This window comes from Schistocerca nitens, chromosome 7, assembly GCF_023898315.1.
Source record: "Schistocerca nitens isolate TAMUIC-IGC-003100 chromosome 7, iqSchNite1.1, whole genome shotgun sequence".
NCBI classification, from domain to species: domain Eukaryota; kingdom Metazoa; phylum Arthropoda; class Insecta; order Orthoptera; family Acrididae; genus Schistocerca; species Schistocerca nitens.
In genome coordinates this window covers 65,653,935-65,674,507 of record NC_064620.1, presented here as the reverse complement: position 1 = coordinate 65,674,507, position 20,573 = coordinate 65,653,935, and the positions used below count along the sequence as shown (strand labels likewise).

General features: G+C 39.7%; 1 protein-coding gene across 5 annotated transcripts in view; it reads right to left on the bottom strand.

Annotated features, from left to right (window-relative positions):
• The window catches only part of LOC126194815 (uncharacterized), a 363,667-nt gene that overhangs the window by 16,311 nt on the left and 326,783 nt on the right, over positions 1–20,573 (bottom strand). For all 5 annotated transcript variants that reach the window (XM_049933141.1, XM_049933142.1, XM_049933138.1 and 2 more), the window contains 2 exons: positions 19,268–19,512; positions 8,128–8,288 (listed from right to left, as the gene is read on the bottom strand). In XM_049933141.1, the coding sequence (XP_049789098.1) occupies positions 8,141–8,288; positions 19,268–19,512 (393 nt within the window). In that variant the 3' untranslated portion in view covers positions 8,128–8,140. The remainder of the gene's footprint in view (positions 1–8,127; positions 8,289–19,267; positions 19,513–20,573) is intronic.

Sequence of the window (20,573 nt, the reverse complement as noted above, 5' to 3'; positions counted from 1 at the left end):
GACGGCCATTTGAGAATAGCCAGATTTTTGCAGCTTGATATGTTTCATGCACCAAGCATCCGCCCTGATACCACCCACTCACATCAGGGGGCCTCCTTATGGGACCCACCCTGCCACAGCAAGGGCCACCTGGCGCAGAGGCCATTGCTGGGAGTTCCAATGCTCCAGAAAGACAAGCAATCACTGCTTGGCATATATGGAGAGGGAACAGCTCAGGTATCACTAGTAAGATCCCTGTGTTATCAGGGGGCTCAGCCAGTTGGGTACTTAACGGCCCCACAACACGTTCTGGCTAACATGCTGGTGACCTAGCAGGGTGGAGGGGGAGGGGGGGGGGGCTATAGCAGGAACGGAAGGGGGGAGAGGAATCCACACCGTAGACGCTAGGGACAGAGTTCTCTCCCAAATGGCTCACACCAAAAACAGAAAATTTTGAAGTGGACGTCAAACCTCAAGTGGGGACCTAAATGCCAAAAAAGATGAAAGCACAGGCAGAAGGAACAAAATTGCAAGCAATACAGGGAACCAAGAGGATAGTCAGGTCAATATAAATCAGAACACCAAGACAGGGGAAGAAGGGGACAACGGGAAAGGAGCGAGGATAGGGAGGGAGGGCAGGGTGAATGAAATGCAGCCAGGGAAGCAAAAGCTCGGGGCCCCGTGCGCACAATGCAGGAACTCACGAAAGAACCGTGAGCCCTCTGGGCGGCACAGACATGTGGTAATTAAGAAAGAAGATAAGAATTTATGTAAAGCTGGTAGTATATGCCTAGCTACTGTTCAAACAGGATGTTCACACTCCCATATCTGTAATAAATGCAATGGAAATGCCTGAATAGAATAATTTGTAAAATAAACAAAAGACAACCACTCTCAGTGCCCAGGGGCATGTGCACCTGGGTGTCTGTGTGTGAATGTGTGTACTTCCGCTAGAGAAAGAACAAGGCCGCAAAAGATAGTATAAATAATGTTCTGTTCCACATTTTTTTACATTACATATCAGTCAGCTATTGGTGCATGGTAGCCCTTCCTTTATTTCACGTATATGCAACAGAAGTTAATTGACATTCAGAAATAATTATTTTATTCAATGAAAGTCAGAAGAATAATGCAACACTAAATCATTATTTTACTTTTACTACTGAAAAATGAAGATGCAACAATCAGGAGGGGACAAACTAGTAGTTCGAGTTTGACAAATATTACATGGTTATTGGTTTTGCAAATTCGGAAAAGAGAAGTTATACAGTGTGAGTCACCTAACGTTACCGCTGGATATATTTCGTAAACATCAAATACTGATTAACCGATTCCACAGACCGAACGTGAGGAGAGGGGCTAGTGTAATTGGTTAATACAAACCATACAAAAATGCACGGAAGTATGTTTTTTCACACAAACCTACGTTTTTTTTAAATGGAACCACATTAGTTTTGTTAGCACATCTGAACATATAAACAAATACATAATCAGTGCCGTTTGTTGCATTGTAAAATGTTAATTACACCCGGAGATATTGTAACCTAAAGTTGACGCTTGAAACCTCCGACGTTCAGTTGCGTGTTGTAACAAACACGGGCCACGGTCGGCGAGCAGCATCTGCAGGGACATGTTTACGATGACGACCGTGTTTACGAGTGTGGCTGTAGTGCACTGTTGTGGTTTGGTCTAGCTGTCGCAGTGTCCGCATGTAGCGCTTGCTGCTATTGTTATTCTGCATTCGTCTCCGCACGCAGACCAACTGTAGTACACCGTGTTACCAGACGTCTGTGATAGTGTAGTGTTGTAGGAACTGTGACCATGGTGTATTCGAACTCTGAAAAGGCGGAGATGATACTCATCTATGGCGAGTGTCGACGAAATGCAGCTGAAGCCTGCAGGGTGTATGCAGAACGGTACCCGGACAGAGAGCATCCAACGTGCCACACATTGCAAAACATCTACCGCCAACTGTATGCAACAGGTATGGTCGTAGCACGCAAATGGGTCCGTAACAGGCCCGTCACAGGAGAAGTGGGTGCAGTTGGTGTGTTAGCTGCTGTTGCCATGAACCCACACGAGTACAAGGGACATTGCGAAAGCCGGTGGACTGAGTCAAAGTAGTGTCATGCGCATACTGCATCATCACCGCTTTTAACCGTTTCATGTGTTGCTACATCAGCAATTACATGGTGATGACTTTAATCATCGACTGCAATTCTGTCAATGGGCATTAACAGAGAATGGGTTGCAGTTCTACCTGTTTACCAATGAAGCGGGTTTCACAAACCACGGGGCAGTGAATCTACGGAACATGCATTACTGGTCCGTGGACAATCCTTGCTGGATCAGACAAGTAGAGCGACAGCGACCGTGGACTGTAAATGTATGGTGCGGAATCATTGGCGACCACCTCATTGGTCCTCACTTCATTGCGGGGGCCCAAACAGCTGCAACATACATCGCATTTCTACATAATGATCTGCCTTGTCCGACTGGAAACACGTCGATGTATGTGGTATCAGCATGATGGTGCACCTGCACATTCCGCAATTAACACTAGGCTGACCCTTGACAGGATGTTCAACGGGCATTTCATAGGACGTGGAGGACGCATAAATTGGCCAGCCCGTTCTCCAGATCTTACAACTCTGGACTTCTTTCTGTGGGGTACGTTAAAGGAGAATGTGTACCGTGATGTGCCTACAACCCCACAGGATATGAAACAATGTATTGTGGCAGCCTGCGGCGACATTACACCAGATGTACTGCAGCATGTACGACATTCATTACGCCAGAGATTGCAATTGTGTGCAGCAAATGATGGCCACCACATTCAAGCGTCAACTTTAGGTTACAATATCTCTGGATGTAATTAACATTTTACAATGCAACAAACGGCACTGATTACGTATTTGTTTATATGTTCAGATGTGCTAACAAAACTAACGGGGTTCCATTAAAAAAAATGTAGGTTTGTGTTAAAAAACATACTTCCGTGCATTTTTTTGTATTAACCAATTACACTAGCCCAGGGCTTCACAACATACGTGCTCGCGGAGCAAGCTGTGAGCAGCAAGGCGCGAGCACGCTACCCCCACTACCGGACTAGAGCGGAGAGTGGGGAGAGTCACGTGGGGCACACAACGGCTGCTGCCAGTCAATGTAAATCTGCGGCCACCCGCAGGGATATCACTCACGAATTATTACTGCGACAAATGAAACAAATAAAGGAGAATGTACACGTGCCACATAATTTTACTTAGTGTATGCATCTGCATTTGTATTAATTTGTGAACTGTTACACAATAAAAGGTGTCACTGAAGTGTGGGATTATCGGTTAGCTTGTACTTTTTGCCCTTTACAATTGCGTCTATGTTCGAAGTAATGTTCTTGCGCATTGTAGGCGCAGCGAGCAGTTTAAATTTCGATCAGACAATGCGTTTCTCAGGCGCGTCTTGTTACATTTCATTGCAGAGAACAGTTGTTCACAAACATACGTGGAACCGAACATTGATATTATTGTAGCCGCCAGTTTGTGCAAACGAGGAAATCTATCCTGAGGGAAGTGTCTGTAGAATTCCAAAATGTTTTTCTTGTTCTGAAATTTGTCTCTGTATTCTCTGTCACACTGCAGGTCAATAATTTCTAGTTGCAGCTCAGGACGAATCTCTTCAATATTCGCTGAATATGGGGAGGAGAACAGATCAAAATCACTGTCTAGTGCTGTCAGATCTTGAAAGCGTTGATCAAATTCTTCCTTATAGGCAACTAAACTATGTGAATAACGTTCACAGTTTTTGTGAACATCTTGCATGGATGATAATTTAGGAAAATGAGCTAGATTTCCTGTTTCCAGCTGACTCACCCAAAGTGTAAATTTCATTTTAAAAGCGAATATTCGATCTATGAAATGAGTAATTAGCAGATCCTTACCTTGTAGTGAAATGTTCAAAGCATTCAGATGGCTAGTTAAATCTGCTAAGGACGCGAGATCACAGTTCCATGAACGCTCTTTCAATTCAGGAACACACATGTTATTTATTTCCATGAACATATTTATCTCATCTATTCGGGAAAAAAATCGATTTAATAATTCGCCACGACTAACTCAGCGGACCTCGCTGTAATAAGGCAGGCTACCATACTGGCTTTCTACATCCTCAAGAAAGCTTTTAAATTGCCTGTGTTGTAGCCCATGCTTCCTTATATAATTGGTTGTACGAACAACAACACTCATCACATTTTTTAGAGTGATACTCTTTGCACATAAGTTTTCCTGGTGGATCACACACTGAACACCCCTTATTTTATTCGGCACGGTCAGTTTTTGCATTTTCTCCTTCAACAGCGCAACGAAACCTGATTTGTTCCCTGTCATCGCTGGTGCACCGTCTGTAGACACTGAAACTAAAGAATTCCACGACAATCCTATATTTTCAACACTTTCTTCAACACTACTTAAAATATCACCTCCGGTTGTAGTGTTCTTCATGGCTACTACATCGAGGAGCTCCTCCCTCACCTGAAGATCTCTATTAACACCTCTAACAAATATGGCAAGCTGCGCCGTTTCAGTGATATCAACACTTTCGTCCAGAGCTAGAGAATACGCCATAAAATCTTTACAGATATTTGCAAGATGGCTATGGACATCGTCTGCCATGTCCTGTATGCGACGCATAATGGTCATGTTGGATAATGGCACAATCCGAAACGGTTCAACTTGAGATGGACACAAATGTTCCGCTGAAACTACCAAACATTCTTTTATTAAATCGCCATCGGTGAAAGGGCGCAGGGATTTTGCTAAAAGCAAAGCAATTTTGTAGCTCACTCTGAGAGCTGCCTCAGTTGATTTTTCTTCGTCGTCCACATCTTCTTCGGATAGCTTCCTTTTAAGTTTAATAACTTCCCGTGCACGATCTGGTCCATCACATTTTCCTCTTCCGTAGTCTTTCGCGTGGTACGACATATAATGTCGCTGCAAATTAAATTTCCTAAAAGAATTCAGCGTTTTGTGACATTCTAAACATTTTGCAACACCATCTTTTTCTGTAAACATATACAATTCCTCCCAGTGGGGGTTCAACTGCGAAAGCATGGTTGGGGTTACACAACGGCGACTTGACATGATTCTTAACCAGCGAAGTGACTGTTAGAGCTGATCGTAGTACTTTAAACGTTACACAGTCGGCGCGAATTCAATAGGCACGCTGCGGCCCTATTCAAACGTGCGCGCGCATTTCCCCTCCCTCCCTACTGCACGACCTTGCACCTGCTCGCGAGCACAGGCCTGAGCAGACGTGAGTACTCGCGCTCAAAACCGGCCAGTTGTTAAGCCCTGCACTAGCCCGTCTCCTCACGTTCGGTCTGTGGAATCGATTCGTCAGTATTTGATGTGGTTTAAGAAATATATCCAGCGGTAATGTTAGGTGACTCACCCTGTATATTGAAAAACAATTATTCATAATTTTAGTATCAACTCTAATGATCAGAATTGCCTTTCAAACTTGATACCTTGGCCTCATCATTGCTTAGACCTATAAATTCCATAGATTTTTGTTTAAGGGCACACTTGAAGCAACTAGCCTACACCATTCCAGACAACAATGTGCAGATCCTACAGGATAGTTCTTCAATGTATGTCAGGATGAATAACAATAATAATAACCACCACCATGCCTACTTCAAAGGGTGCGCAATTCCTTATGCCATAGGGTAGAAGATGGGAGTGGAAGTCACATTGGGGGTTCTTTATGACCAAGCGTTCTGGTCTCAGAAAGTATGTGCTTCCAGATCGATGTTTATTTGATTTTTTTTCTTGTAAAATAACTGACATCATTATTAAGCACCCTAGAGTTTATTGTGAAAGATGTGTTGGTGAAACACACATTAAACACAAAAATTGGACGACTACTAAAATCAGTTTCACTCCACAAAAAGGAAGAAGCTCCATGCAGCATCTGAAGTGAACTCTTACACTGATCTTTGGATCTAGTAGACACTAATGAAAAATGACAACATGACTTCAGATTTGGCAGGAAACCGACAGCCACAGACTTTACAGTAGCCAAATCATTGTATCACCAAAACTCTCACAAACATGTAGTAGTTATATTAGGTTACATGCTTTACCATTAAAACAACACATACTACTAGAAGAAATAAACGCTATCAAAACCATACGAGCAAATGACTGCTCAAACAAGTTAAAAAAGTTGCTATACACAATATTCATAATAAAATTAAAATAAAACTCAGCACCATTAAAGCTTATAAGTAAGCATACAATATTTAGGTATCGCCTGGCAGAAATAGTTGCTATATGTAGAGAGAAAAATGTTTAATTCCTTTGAGCATAAGTAAATTACTGACATTAGATTTTCTAAAGCATCTAGAAATATATTCAGAAAATAAGATTGGGTGATCATATACTTGATAGACAGAGAGACTTTCACAATGACTATTTTAGCAATTTCTCTGAAATATTTTTGCGAGATCTCGAAATACTTAATTCCAGTCGTCAGTTACCCTGACATGTTTTAAGATCTCCATCATGAATGCAGTATATTCTCGAATGTGTTTTCCCATGTCTAGATCAGTGATCTCTAGCTGATTAACTGTTGAACTGCAGACGTTTCAACGTATGAGACAAAGCTCCTCATACTTCAGTTAAATTTTCTAGGCTGAGAGCCAACAGTAGATACATAAAACAATTCTGACTTTTCATTGCTGACTGCAGGAGACATTTTCGAAGATAAAACCGCAAAAAATAAAGCCCATCAAAACCACTTGTTTTCATATCAGCCTGGACATTTGAAGTGAAGTACACTACAGGCTGTTCAGGAAACAGATTATGCTTTATACAACTTACGTTTTATTCATATATTCTACTGTTCCACCTAACAACAGCACGAGATGCAGTACAAATCAAAAAATTACATACCGTATTACAGTAAATGTCATGCTATACATCTCTTGCCATGATATTAAATATTGTGTCTTCAAGAGGCCTATCCACATTTCTGGGCATTACAGGTGATCTAATTTGTGAACATACATGTACAAGATAACAGATAATGAATTCTGGGAATACTGATGCAAATGTGTGTCAAATTCATTCAGGATATACACGGTAAAGACAAAGACATAAAGCACACAAAATGTTTCTGGAGCACTAAATTTCTTTTTACCACTCACAGAAAGAAAATTTGCAAGGGAGATTGTAAAATTCATATCTTTTGTGGAGGAAGTAATTATTCTAGTTATATGGGCTTCTTCTAATGAAGTGCTACATTCAGAATGAATATTCACTCTGCAGCTGAGCAAGTGGTGATATGAAACTTTCTGCCAGATTAAAACTGTGTACCAGAGCTGGACTCTAATGTGGGTCTTCACCTTTCATGGACAAGTACTCCAACGATTGAGCCAACCAAGCATGACTCGTGACCTGTCCTCTTTTCTTTCAGGGGTGCTAGTCCCAAAAAGGATTCAAATCTTTTTTTAAGCCTGGAAGGTAAGAGAAGAGGTACTGGCAGAAATAAGCTGTGAGTGTGGATTATGAGTCATAGAGCACTTTCCTGCAAAAGGAATAGGTCCCAGGTTCAGATCCCAGTCCAGACACAGTTTTAATCTGGCACGAATTTTCATATTTCATGTTATTTATAATAAATGCTGGTCATCAAAATCTCATTTGAAATTTACTTCTGCACCTTGCAAAGACAAAATAATGTAAAAATATGTTGTCTCTCATGGCTGTGAGGGTTAACCAACGGTAACATCCATTTAATCTCCCTATTCTGCACTGCAGAGCATACTAAAGGTAAAAGAGCAATATTCAGTTGCAGTTTTTTCAGTACTCTAAATTTAAAATGTTAAACCTCAACGATTATTTTTTAATAATAAAATATCACTTTTACACGAAATCTGTGTCAGAAATTGTGTTCTGTTTCTGTAAGCTAATTAAAGGTATTGAGAACTTCTTAACAACTTAATTAAATTCACAAGGTAATTCAGGATCGCTATTTCTGTAATGATCTTTTACAATAAGCTTCTGATAGTGTTCACTTCAAAGAAGGCAGTGTGGTGATATATCTCGCACATTACATATTACATATTGTCATAGGAGGCACAAGCCTGCTCACCTGTGTTCGTTTCTCATATACTGGCTTGTTGTCTCTCTCTATCACGATTGGGTATATCAACAGCTACAGTCTCACTGATTGTAGACACATGTCCTCCCATGATGTTTAGTGCTGATACCTTTGCACGTTGATACGCCACGACTGTATTCAACCCAAGGAATCTGTACAAAAAGAAAAAAAGGAAATTAAAAACTTAAAAAAAAGAAACACAAAGCCAATTTAAGCCCTATCTAATGAATAGTCAAAAACAATGTGCTAGAACTGATTAACAAACAAGGTACCTAGACTCTGATTCATCATTAATGTTCTGATATTTGCACAATGGCAAGAGACAAAAAATTAGCCACAGAGAGAGCAACACAAATCTGATACAAATTCGGTTTCAATTACAATCAACTTCCAGTCAAAAGATAGCAGCAAACATACAACAAAAACAAATGGAGGGGGAGAGAAGCTTTCCAGATATACAGGTTCCTTAATATGGCAAAAGACAGGAAATGCTGTAGACAACTTAACTATTTATGGATTAAACACGAACTCCACTTGGGATGCTTATCCAAAAAGGACACTATTCTTGCACAGTATCTACCACCATGAATCAACAGCTAGAATCTGCACAGGATACAGTGACTGATGCACAGCGACCAATTTTTGTCCAAAATCCTGGGCGAATTCATCAGTTTGGAAGAGGACGCTGATACTGTTTGCCTACTTTTGGCCAATCAGCGATATGCTGTGATGACAGAATCAAGGTGCATGCCCTGAAATTTTTCTCAAATGATGTTACAGAAACTATTCAGTAGAAAACTTCATTTTTGCAATACTTATAACTTAAATATCAGCTTCATCATGACATGGCTACCATTTCATTAATTGTCATAGTTGCTGTGATATTTGCATTTCAGTAAGACACTGCATGAAATTTGAAAAATTTTGCGTTGAAAAACAGGGGGTCACTATGATTTTGCATTTGGTGTATATTACATAATATGATACTGAGTATGAAATTTAGCGAAGACATTGAATTCTTCTTCAGACTTGGGTGGAGGTCTCTGTCTATCACCAATCTCAACAAAATCGATCTGATGTACTGCACTCATTTGCAACCGTGTGCACCAGTGATAAAGACCTAATGAATGTTTACAACATTCCTCATATGAGGTCTATACAAAGAATTACAGAACATTCATAATTTCGCACCAATGGTGTGTTGGAGTGAAATGCGGTTGGAATCCCTGCACAGCCTGTGCTTAATGTGTAACTGCTGGAAGTTTCATTGTTATAGGTCTGTAAGTTATTGTTCAGTGCTATATTGAGTAGAATGATGTGTCGCACAGTTTGTGAATTTCGAGATGGTAGAGTTAGAGGAGCAACATGTATGCATTAAATTTTGCATGAAAATCAAGAAAACATTTACAGAGACACACCACATGATGCAGGAAGCCTACGGTTATGAGTGTTTAAGCCATACTTGGTGTTAAGAACAGTTCACATGGTTTAAAAAGGGCTGGATGTAAGTTAAAGATGACCCTCATTCAGGACACCCTTTGACATCTACCAACGACGCTCACGTCAATGTGCCAATTGAAGACTGACTGTCCAAGAGATTGAGAAGAATGTAACATTTCAGTTGGATCATGTCATGAAATCCTGACACAACATCTTGAAATGCATAAATCCTAACACAGCATCTTGGAATGCATCACATTGCTGCCAAGTTCATCCCACGGCTCACGAATCTAGACCAGAAAGACCTTTGCCCAGCAAACTCAGAAGAGCTTTTGGATCGTGCAAATGAGAACAAGATGTTCCTTAAGAGAATCATAGCTGGTGATGAGACAAGGATCTACAATTATGATGTTGAGACTAATATCCAATCTTCACAATGGGTTGGGAAAAGTTCTCCAAGACCTAAAAAAGCTCGACAGGTCAGGTGAAATGTCAAAGCCATGCTGATAGTTTTCTTTGACTCTGAAGGATTAGTTCATCATGAATTCTTGCCACAAGGACAAATTGTTAATCGATGGTACCAATGGGACGTGTTGTGACGCCTGCACGAGAATGTGAGAAGGAAATGGCTTGAAATGTGGCAAGACAATTCATGGCTCTTGCATCATGACAATGTACCTGCACAATTGTACCTGTTGGTGCATGATTATTGCACTATTCCATTAACTACAGTTTTTTTTTTTAAAGAACATAATTTTTTAAGGGCCATCGATAGTTAGTGGATTGAGAAACGCTACGGGGTTTGGGACAACATAAGAGAAGACATTACACGGGTATTTTTGTACTGAGGCTGTGCTTTTTCATAAGTTATTGACCTTACTTTTCCTGCTTTACTTACTTAATAAACCATGGTTTCAGATTTCTCTGGCAGTTGTGTCTGCATAATATGTTAGTGAAGTGGCATTATGTAAACTCTGCAGTGATTTAGCAAAAGAAGCAAATTTTAACATGGCAACAAGAGAAATGTTTAATGTTTTTTATTCCAGTCTTTGGTCACAATATAAATTCTTTTGACGATGGCCGGTTTCAGTCCGTAATGACCATCCTCAGATCTACAATACAAAAATATATACACCTAGTTGGCAGTGTGTCTTTCAATGCATTACAGCATAATGTATCACAATATACTATCATACAACCAGGGAAATGTACAGATAAAATTTGGTAAAACGTACCTGCTCTACACCATGTCCTAATGTGATAAGGCCATAATGGCATTGTCAAAACATATAAATATACTCAGCACAGCATCGTCACATAGATCTAAAACAAGGTGTAGAATAGGCCACATCGTCCACACAGTCATTTTTGCAACTGGCTACTGAAGTACAGTAGCTACCAGAAATCTGTTTGCCTGCATCCTACACAGATGTTGCTACTGTGTCATTTACGTAAGGAACATAATCTGATGAAAACACGTTAGATAAAAAGCATGTATCAGACTTTTAAATATTGATAAGTATTATAGAAACCAATTGTGACACAGTAAAAGACGAATACAGTTACCCATATAAAATTATTACAAGGAAACATATAAAGATAATACGTCTGACACTTTTATAGTGAATTTATGGTCAAAAATAAATATACGTAATACGCTGCCTGTAGCAACCTATAAATTACCTATGAAAGATAAAATGTCTATATGACAACTGAAGAAAAGACAGATCAATGATCAGCGCCCTCTGTTGGGTCGGCCACCAGGATGTTATGTATGCGTGCACTGATTGTAAGAACTTAACCACTAGAAGGCTTTTCATACATCATGATATGTCTCCCACAGAAAACGTTTATACAACGTATTAACAGTCAATAAATAAAATTATATAGTCTGGCCATACAAACTATGAATAGGTACATAGGTAGGATTAGAGCGGCAAATGTATGTAAGTATGGCAAATGCCTACTGTTCTCAACATAAATCATCAAGCAAGGCTAGGTATAAATACGTGGAGCATTAATTGGTTATCGTAGTATGTTATCAAACAAAGCGAAGTAGGCGTTGGGCACAAAATCGCTTTGTTCATTGAGTACTTTAGTGGGCTCATGCTTTTTGGTCTTGTAAACCTCCAACTCCTCCAACAAGTTGAGAGCGCAACCCTTCTCTGCCCTGTGTAGAATACGCATACAACTCTCAATATTGCCTACAGTGTGGCCAGTTTCTGCCAGATGCATCCCCAGTGCAGTTTTGTTATGTGCCTGCAAATGCTCCCTGAATCTTATTTTAAAAGAACGGCCAGTTTTACTGATATAAAATTTGTCACAACTACTACAAACGATCTTGTAAACCCCAGAACCATCAAACTTATCAGAATCATTACTCAAATTATGTATTGCACGGAGTTTCAGAGTGTTGTTAACTTGTAAACCACATCTAACATTAGATTTACTCAAACACTTTTCTATTTGTTGGAACATTTTTCTGTAAAATTTCATTGGAATAGTTTTCAGGTTTTCTTTATTATTTCTTTTTTCTAGATGATTACGGGTCTGCCTACTTTCTGTTTTTTTGTCCTATTGTAGGGGCGCAGAACATCATTTGCTGAGAAACCATTGGCTACTGTAGTTTGCAGAACTTAGTATATTAAGTTCTTGGCGTATTTCATTGTTGGCCAATGGTAATCGAAAAAGTCGGTGGATCATAGAGGTGAAAAAGGCCCTTTTATATCATGGCGGATGACATGAACTGGCTCCAATAATAGTATCTGTACATGTAGGCTTTCTGAAAATCGAAAATTTATGTCTGTTATCAACTTTCTTAATAGTAATGTCTGAATAGTTAATGGAGCCCGCTTCTTCTATTTCTGTAGTAAACGCTATTTTTTGGTGCATGCTGCCTATGGCTTGAGCAAATGCAGTAACCCCATTCTCATCCCCCTCTAACAGCAACAAGATGTCATCGACATAACATTTATACTATATAGTCTTGTCTTTCAGTCATGGAAACATAGCAAAGGACTTACATTCTAAGTCGTTCATAAAAATGTCTGCTAACAGACGGCATTAGAAGAGTTACACTGACTGGTTAACACTTTATTAACTTTAAAGGCTTTATTAACTTTAAAGCTGTGTCCGCAACTTCTAGTTTTGTCATCTTAGCTGCTTCACACGCCATTTTAGTTTCAACTATGACTCTTGTAATGGTCAGATTATTAGGATTTGGAGTGACATTATGTTGTAAACGTTTATTCAGCAGAGTATTTTCATCCCCATTCAATTCAATATTTGTCAATTTAGCTACTCTATCATAAAAGCAATGTTCTCCTACGCCAGGCTTATTTTTTACAACATTAGCCTTCTGACGCTTTTGCAATACGCCCAACTTTTTGGTATGCACCTCTTTTCTATTCTTTCAACATTAATCCTTACTCTGTTAGAAATTTCTTGCCAAACAAACTGAAATTTAGTACTTGATAGTTCGTTACTTAATTGCAAATGTAAATCAAAAGCTTCTTTACTTAGCAAGTCTTTATGTTTATATGATTCACGCAATTGGGCCCTAATCCAGTTCCTCTCACTTTTGGCTTCAATTGACAAGGCGAGGGCTGACCATTGTTTAATGTTCACTTTCGCATAATTCGGTGTGATACCTGCTGCAAGACACTTCTTATTGAATCTAATATTCATTACCTCAGGACTGATTTTCTGCTTCAGTTTACAGAGCGTTTGACTCTGTCGTAAGCCAGACATGGCACTAGTTTCACCAGCTGCGACATAGTCGCGAATATGAACAGTGATCAAATACTGTCAAATGTTTTTTATTCCAGAGAAAGGAAACGATTCAGATCATTAAACGTAATCTACTAACTCATAACAAGATTAGTAATGCAGAATACACAGAATTAATAGAACTTTTAGAATTTGCATTAACTTACAACTATTTTACCTTCAATGGCAAAATGTATCAACAAAAAGATGGTCTTGGGATGGTTAACAGTTTGACTGGTACGTTAGCAGACATTTTTATGAACGACTTAGAATGTAAGTTCTTTGCTATGTTTCCATGACTGAAAGACAAGACTATATATTATAAACGTTGTGTCGATGACATCTTGTTACTGTTAGAGGGGGACGAGAATGAGATTGCCGCATCTGCTCAAGCCATAGGCAGCATGCACCAAAACATAGCATTTACTACAGAAATAGAAGAAGCAAGCTCCCTTAACTGTTTAGACCCTACTATTAAGAAGGTTGATAACAAAATTTTCAATTTTCAGAAAACCTACATGTACAGATACCATTATACGAGCCAGTTCAAGCCATCCGCCATGACATAAAAGGGCCTTTTTTACCTCTATGATCCACCGACTTTTTCGATTACCATTGGCCAACAATGAAATATGCCAAGAACTTAATATACTAAGTTCTGCAAACTGCAGTAGCCAATGGTTTCTCAGCAAATGATGTTATGCGCCCCTACAATAGGACAAAAAAATGTTCCAACAAATAGAAAAGTGTTTGAGTAAATATAATGTTAGAAGTGGTTTACAAGTTAACAACACTCTGAAACTCCGTGCAATACATAATCTGAGTAATGATTCTGATAAGTTTGATGGTTCTGGGGTTTACAAAATCGTTTGTAGTAGTTGTGACAAATTTTATATTGATAAAACTGGCCGTTCTTTTAAAATAAGATTCAGGCAGCATTTGCAAGCACGTAACAAAACTGCACTGGGGATGCATCTGGCAGAAACTGGCCACACTGTAGGCAATATTGAGAGTTGTATGCGTATTCTACACAGGGCAGAGAAGGGTTGTGCTCTCGACTTGTTGGAGGAGTTGGAGGTTTACAAGATCAAAAAGCATTAGCCCACTAAAGTACTCAATGGACAAAGCGATTTTGTGCCCAACGCCTACTTTGCTTTGTTTGATAACATACTACGATAACCAATTAATGCCTCACATATTTATACCTAGCCTTGCTTGATGATTTATGTTGGGAACAGTAGGCATTTGCCTTACTTCCATACATTCGTCGCTCTAATCCTGTAACAGATTATGTCTTACCTATTCATAGATTGTATGGCCAGACCAAATTTTATCTGTACATTTTCCTGGTTGTATGATAGTATGTTGTGATACGTTAAGCTGTAATGTGTTGAAAGACACACCGCCCACGAGGTGTATATATTTTTGTATTGTAGATCTGAGGATGGTCATTACAGACTGAAACCGGTCATCGTCAAAATAATTGCTATTGTGATCAAAGACTGGAATAAAAAACATTTGACAGTACTGGATCATCGTTCATATTCATGACTATGTCGCAGCTGGTGAAACAAGAGAAATTTAGATTTTGTTCAAAATTCACTACTTAAGATGCTTCTCTAAAACTTACAAATTTTCCACCAGCACTTGGTGTTTCCCCCACAGTGCCTCCATGCAACACACAACTCTACCGTTCTCCCCACACTTGCCCTGCCGATTGTCTACCTACTGGCCACATTATTCTGTGTGCGAACAGGTTCTCAACACCGATGAAATAAGAAATATAAAAAAGTATGTGACTAATCAGGGACAACAGGAGGGCAGACAAATTTGATGTGTATAGTCCCACTGAAATAACTTTTACAACCGACATATGGGAGTAGAATGAGATTTTCACTCTGCAGCGGAGTGTACGCTGATATGAAACTTCCTGGCAGATTAAAACTGTGTGCCGGACTGAGACTTGAACTCGGGACCTTTGCCTTTCGCGGGCAAGTGCTCTACCAACTGAGCTACCCAAGCACGACTCACACCCCGTCCTCACAGCTTTACTTCTGCCAGTACCTCCTACCTTCCAAAACTTTACAGAAGCTCTCCTGCGAACTGGTAGAGCACTTGCCCGCGAAAGGCAAAGGTCCCGAGTTCGAGGCTCGGTCCGGCACAGTTTTAATCTGCCAGGAAGTGACATATGAGAGTGTAGGAAAGCAGTGTTGCTGGTGTGCTATGACAAAACATTGCATCTGAGGAGGTAGTAACTTGTCAGTCCTCAGGGGTAAGTTCTTGCAATGAGCAGTTTATCTGTCACTGACAAAGTTACTGAGTGCTGAGTTAGCTACGGGAGTGTCCCTTGTAGTGCTGCTTTCGTGATTGCATTCCCTGTTGAGAGTAGGTAGTGTGTCTGATTCGGCACTCTTAAATTAGATTCAGATTCGTTATAGTTTGAGAATGAATTTTTACTCTGTGGCAGAGTGAGCTCTGATTTGAAACTTTCTGGCAGATTAAAACTTTGTCAAGACCACACCTCAAACCAGGGACCTCTGCCTATGTGGCCAAGTGCTCTGCCAACTAAGCTATGCAAACACAAAGCACAACCCATCCTCGTAGCCCTACTTCTGCCAGTACTACTTCTCCAAGCTTCCAAACTTCACAGAAGTTTTGCTGCATACCTTGTGGGACTAGTACTCGTGGAAGGAAGGATACTGGGGAGAAATCGCTTCGCCACAGTCTAATGAACCCTATAGGCTGTGGCTAAACATTTATCCACAATATCTCTTCTTCCTGGAGTGTTGGTCACAAACGTGTACCGGAGAATTTTGTGCAGCAGAACTTTGTGTACCGTCTGTTTTGACTCTGCAGGCAGTAACTGTGCTGAGTTTAGATAGTAACACTGTGTGCAGCATTCATTCTAATGTACAACAATGCTCCACTGTTGAGTACATACTCCTGTTCAACAGCTTAATCATTATGGGCCTGCAGTAAGCTGAATGGGCATACTGATGGCATGCACCACATGTTGGGCACAATATATCAAAAGGGCACTGCTGGTTTCAGCAGTGGTCTGTGGAACATCCCCACAGCCATTCACCAGGTTCTGGACATCCACACAGCACAGACACCCACTGAGATCAATGCATGGTGATAGCAGCAGTGGCCAACCAAACATCATCCAGGAAAGAACCTGAGGTGTCACCACAGATGACTGGAAACTGTGATACGATATATCTACGGCCAGACTATTGTCGACACGTGCCACTGGACAAAGAATGGCAAGAAAACAATTTTCTCGTTTTAAGGAGTATCATTTTGACACTCCACATTCAGGCAGACCACCAGGGTTTGATGAAGATTGTTTGAACGCATTAATTCACAATGACCCACATCAGTGTACTTGAAAACTGGCAGATGTAATTAACTCTGATTATTCCATTTTTGTGTGACATTTGCATGCAATGGGAAAGGTTCAAAATTCGGGTGTACGGGTACCGCACGCTCTAAGCCAAAAACACAAAAATCAGAGGGTGACCATATGTGCACCTCTGTTTGTTCGTCATCAATTGGTTCATGAAGAACACCGACCATTCCTATCCTGTATCATCGCTCGTAGTGAGAAATCGAATCTTTACACTAACATTAGGAAAAGAAAGGCACGGTTGAGCCCAAACAAAGCAGCTACTCCCCGTACATCGAGCTGCATGCATCCGTGAAAGATAATGTTATGCATCAGGTGGAACGGTGACAGTGTAGTGTACTAATTGCTTCTCCAAGGTGAAACCAACACTGCTGGCATTTACTGTCAACAACTGAAACATCTTGCACACAGAGTTCAAGAACAACAAACTGGAAGACTGCATGAAGTGATGCTACTCCACAATAATGACCGCCCACATTCTGCTAGACTGACAAAAATCACTATGCAGGAGTAGGGTTGGAATGTTATTCACAGCCCACCTCATTCATCTGATCTTGTATCCTCAGATTTTCACCTTTTCTGCTCTACTGAACAACCCCCAACGAACTTCCTTTCTGGATGAAAATGCACTTCAAACATGACTTGATGAGCTCCTCGCCTCAAAACCACATGATTTCTAGTCATGGATTTGAAAAGTTACCACAGTGTTGGCAGACTGTTGTAAATAGTGAAAGAGTATATATTATTGGTGACTAAAATCTCTATTATGTGTATCTGTTCTGTTTAATAAACCTACTGGAAAAACACTATGAACGTGTGCACCAACCCAATAAAATCACGTATTTGTGCAAACTAATCAGGAAAATTCAACAGGAATTATTAGCACATCTGAGAGTTCATGTCTAAATTAATCTCCATCCTTTATTCAGTTATACAGAAATGTAAATACTTAATTGTAATTTGTTAAAATCTGGCAAACAACAGTATATAAATTCAGTTTTGATTATTGCAAACATAAAAGGAGAATGTGGAAGCCATTTCAGTCTGTAATGAGTTCTGAATGGAACTACATCTGTTTCCGCCACTATGGGGAAGTGTACTACACTCGATTTAGTACAGATTACAAACCGAAAAATGTACCATTTGTCATCTAAATTTCACGTCTGGGAGATTGTTCAATTATGTAGTGACTGTTTTAAATTATTAACTGGACTGTGAATGTGTAATTATTCTCACGGGCTGTGTTAAACTTCAATAATGATTAGCACCAACTGTGACAATGGAGCTACATCATTAACAGTATTTTTTTCCACCCCCCCCCCCCCCAAAAACTGATACTGTGTATATTTTATTCATTCTGATATGATTATCTATTTGGAAGAATGGAGTAATGAATGATTTGTACAGTGATTGTGTTAATAATTTACTTGTCACATGTGAACAATTGTGACCGATTACATTATGGTTAGGTTACTGCACTCTAACAAATGATAGGACATCAATAGAGTGTAGTATGTGTTTACTCTCATTTATCGGCACATAATTAAAGTAGAAGAGACCAAAACTGGTCATATACAGTAGTTTATATAGCATACAGGCACAACTAAAGAGTGTGAACTCCAATTTGTAGGGTGCACTATATTACTGACAATAAATTTTCCCACCAACAACATTTCAGCCAGTTTTGATGAAGGCATTGCAACTGAGGCTAACTGCGCAGAGAAAATGGGTAAGCTACGAGGACACTATTACACAATCTTGGTTTCATGGCTGATATTTATATCTTTGATGACTTTTGTTGCATGGGCATTACACTGAAATTCAAGGCATATTTTTGTGGCCTGGCCCATGGCCTAATGCACATATCACAAAAATCATCACAGTATACTGATATTTACAAATTCTGATACACAGCTATTCAAGTACTCAATCACCTAATGTTAGCTCATTTTTAAGAGGAAGCTGCAAGGTGAGATTTTTCCAATGTGTTATAAATATCACAAATTAGAAAGGCAATAAGTTTGTACATTCTGAGAAAGATCCGTAATTTGACTGTCGTCTCCCCTCTACTTGCATTACTAGATTTTCAATTGCAAAGTAATGCTATATGGGTGGCACAGGTGAGCAGCAACAAAGGAGAAAGATAAGGATATACAAATAGTGGAGTGTCCCATAAATTCAAGTGTGTGTCGTCTTATTGCTCCCCATGCCCTCCACATGGCGTAATTTCTATCAATTCTAATTTTTCTCTCTGTCATTCAAAAGCATTACGCGTATGTTTACTCTTGCATTAAAAATTCATAAGCTGAAGAAATTTTCTCAACATTGGCAACTTTACCTATGACCATTTGTTTTAAGTTGTTACTTTGACCTACATACATACCTGTCCTGAACATTTTTAAATACAGTTAAATTTTTCACCTTCAGCTAATACCTATCAGTAATGTTTTTAGTCTGAAAATGAGAACACAAAGTCATCTGATTTACTTTATGTGACCATTCAACACTACAGACCTGACGCACGCATACTGTACGAGCAGTGCAGCTCCAGCAGCAAGCATCCGTATAGCAGAGTCTTCAAACAACTGGATGGTGACCCAGGCTCCTGCTGCAGACAGGCACATACAGGTCACTGTGGCAGCTGTCTGCAGCCAGTGCTTTGTGGTGAATCCGTGCTGCCAGTCAAGGCGGCTTCCTCGCTCCACTTGATATGCTGCACCACATACTTTACATTTCAAGGAGTCTGAATTGACAGAACTCTGAAAAAAAAAAGTATATCCAACTTTAACTCCCTGATTACAAACTTACACTACAGTGTTAAGAGTTTCTGAACATCCCACTGAATGTTCTTTGTATAAAGTTCGGTACTGTATGTCAACATCCTATATGAGTTTTCTGCAAATATTATTGAAGAGCATTAACATGGCAGTAGGTGCTCAGATGTTTTGGCATTCCATTAGAATTACTTCACAGGCATTACTTGTACACAGATCTCCCATTAGTCTAGTTACTGACGTCCAACACTATTTTGATTCAGTATGACATCAATGTCTGCTAAAGAAAACATGTTCCAGTGGGATATCTACAAAGGTTTGTGACTACATTAAAAGTTTCCCATCAGTATGAAACATTAGATTAAGGATGGAGAGTCATCTACAGCCAAAGTAATATATTGAGAGCCCCAAGGCACACTGTTCATGTTACAATTAATTACTTATTATGAAGCATTAATTGCAATATCAGTGTTTTTGCAAATGATGCAGATGTCTGTTAGGAAATCCTACAGAGTAAAAATTGCACTAATATCCAGTGAGGTCCGAACAAAATATCAGCCTGGTTAAAGGTTTTCCAACTACTTCTCCACAACAGGTGGGTCCCTTTCATCCTGGAGTCTGAACGATCTGCAGCTCATTCTAACCTCCCCCAACCCGTTCCTGTTTCCTACATGAGGAAGGAACTAATCATTTCCAAAAGTGAGGAGTAGTATCTTTACTTTTATATACCAGCAGTGCTGGAAATTCGCTTCCTGAATGGAGGTAATGATCAGGCATTCTGTCTGTCTGTAATTTTATAGTTTCCTCAAATGAAGTTTCCTTTTGATAAAACTGATAAATAGGGATGTTGAACTGATATACACAAAGTAAGAACTAATCATCATGTACACTTTTAAATTATTCTGCAGAGTGACTGCAACTCAGGTACAGGAGGACACAATCTGCAGGAATACAACTAGGGAACATTACCCATATTTGCATCACTATACTTTATATATGTTTATAGAAATATAGTCAGTATTAGGGATCCTCCTAAAATGAAGAAG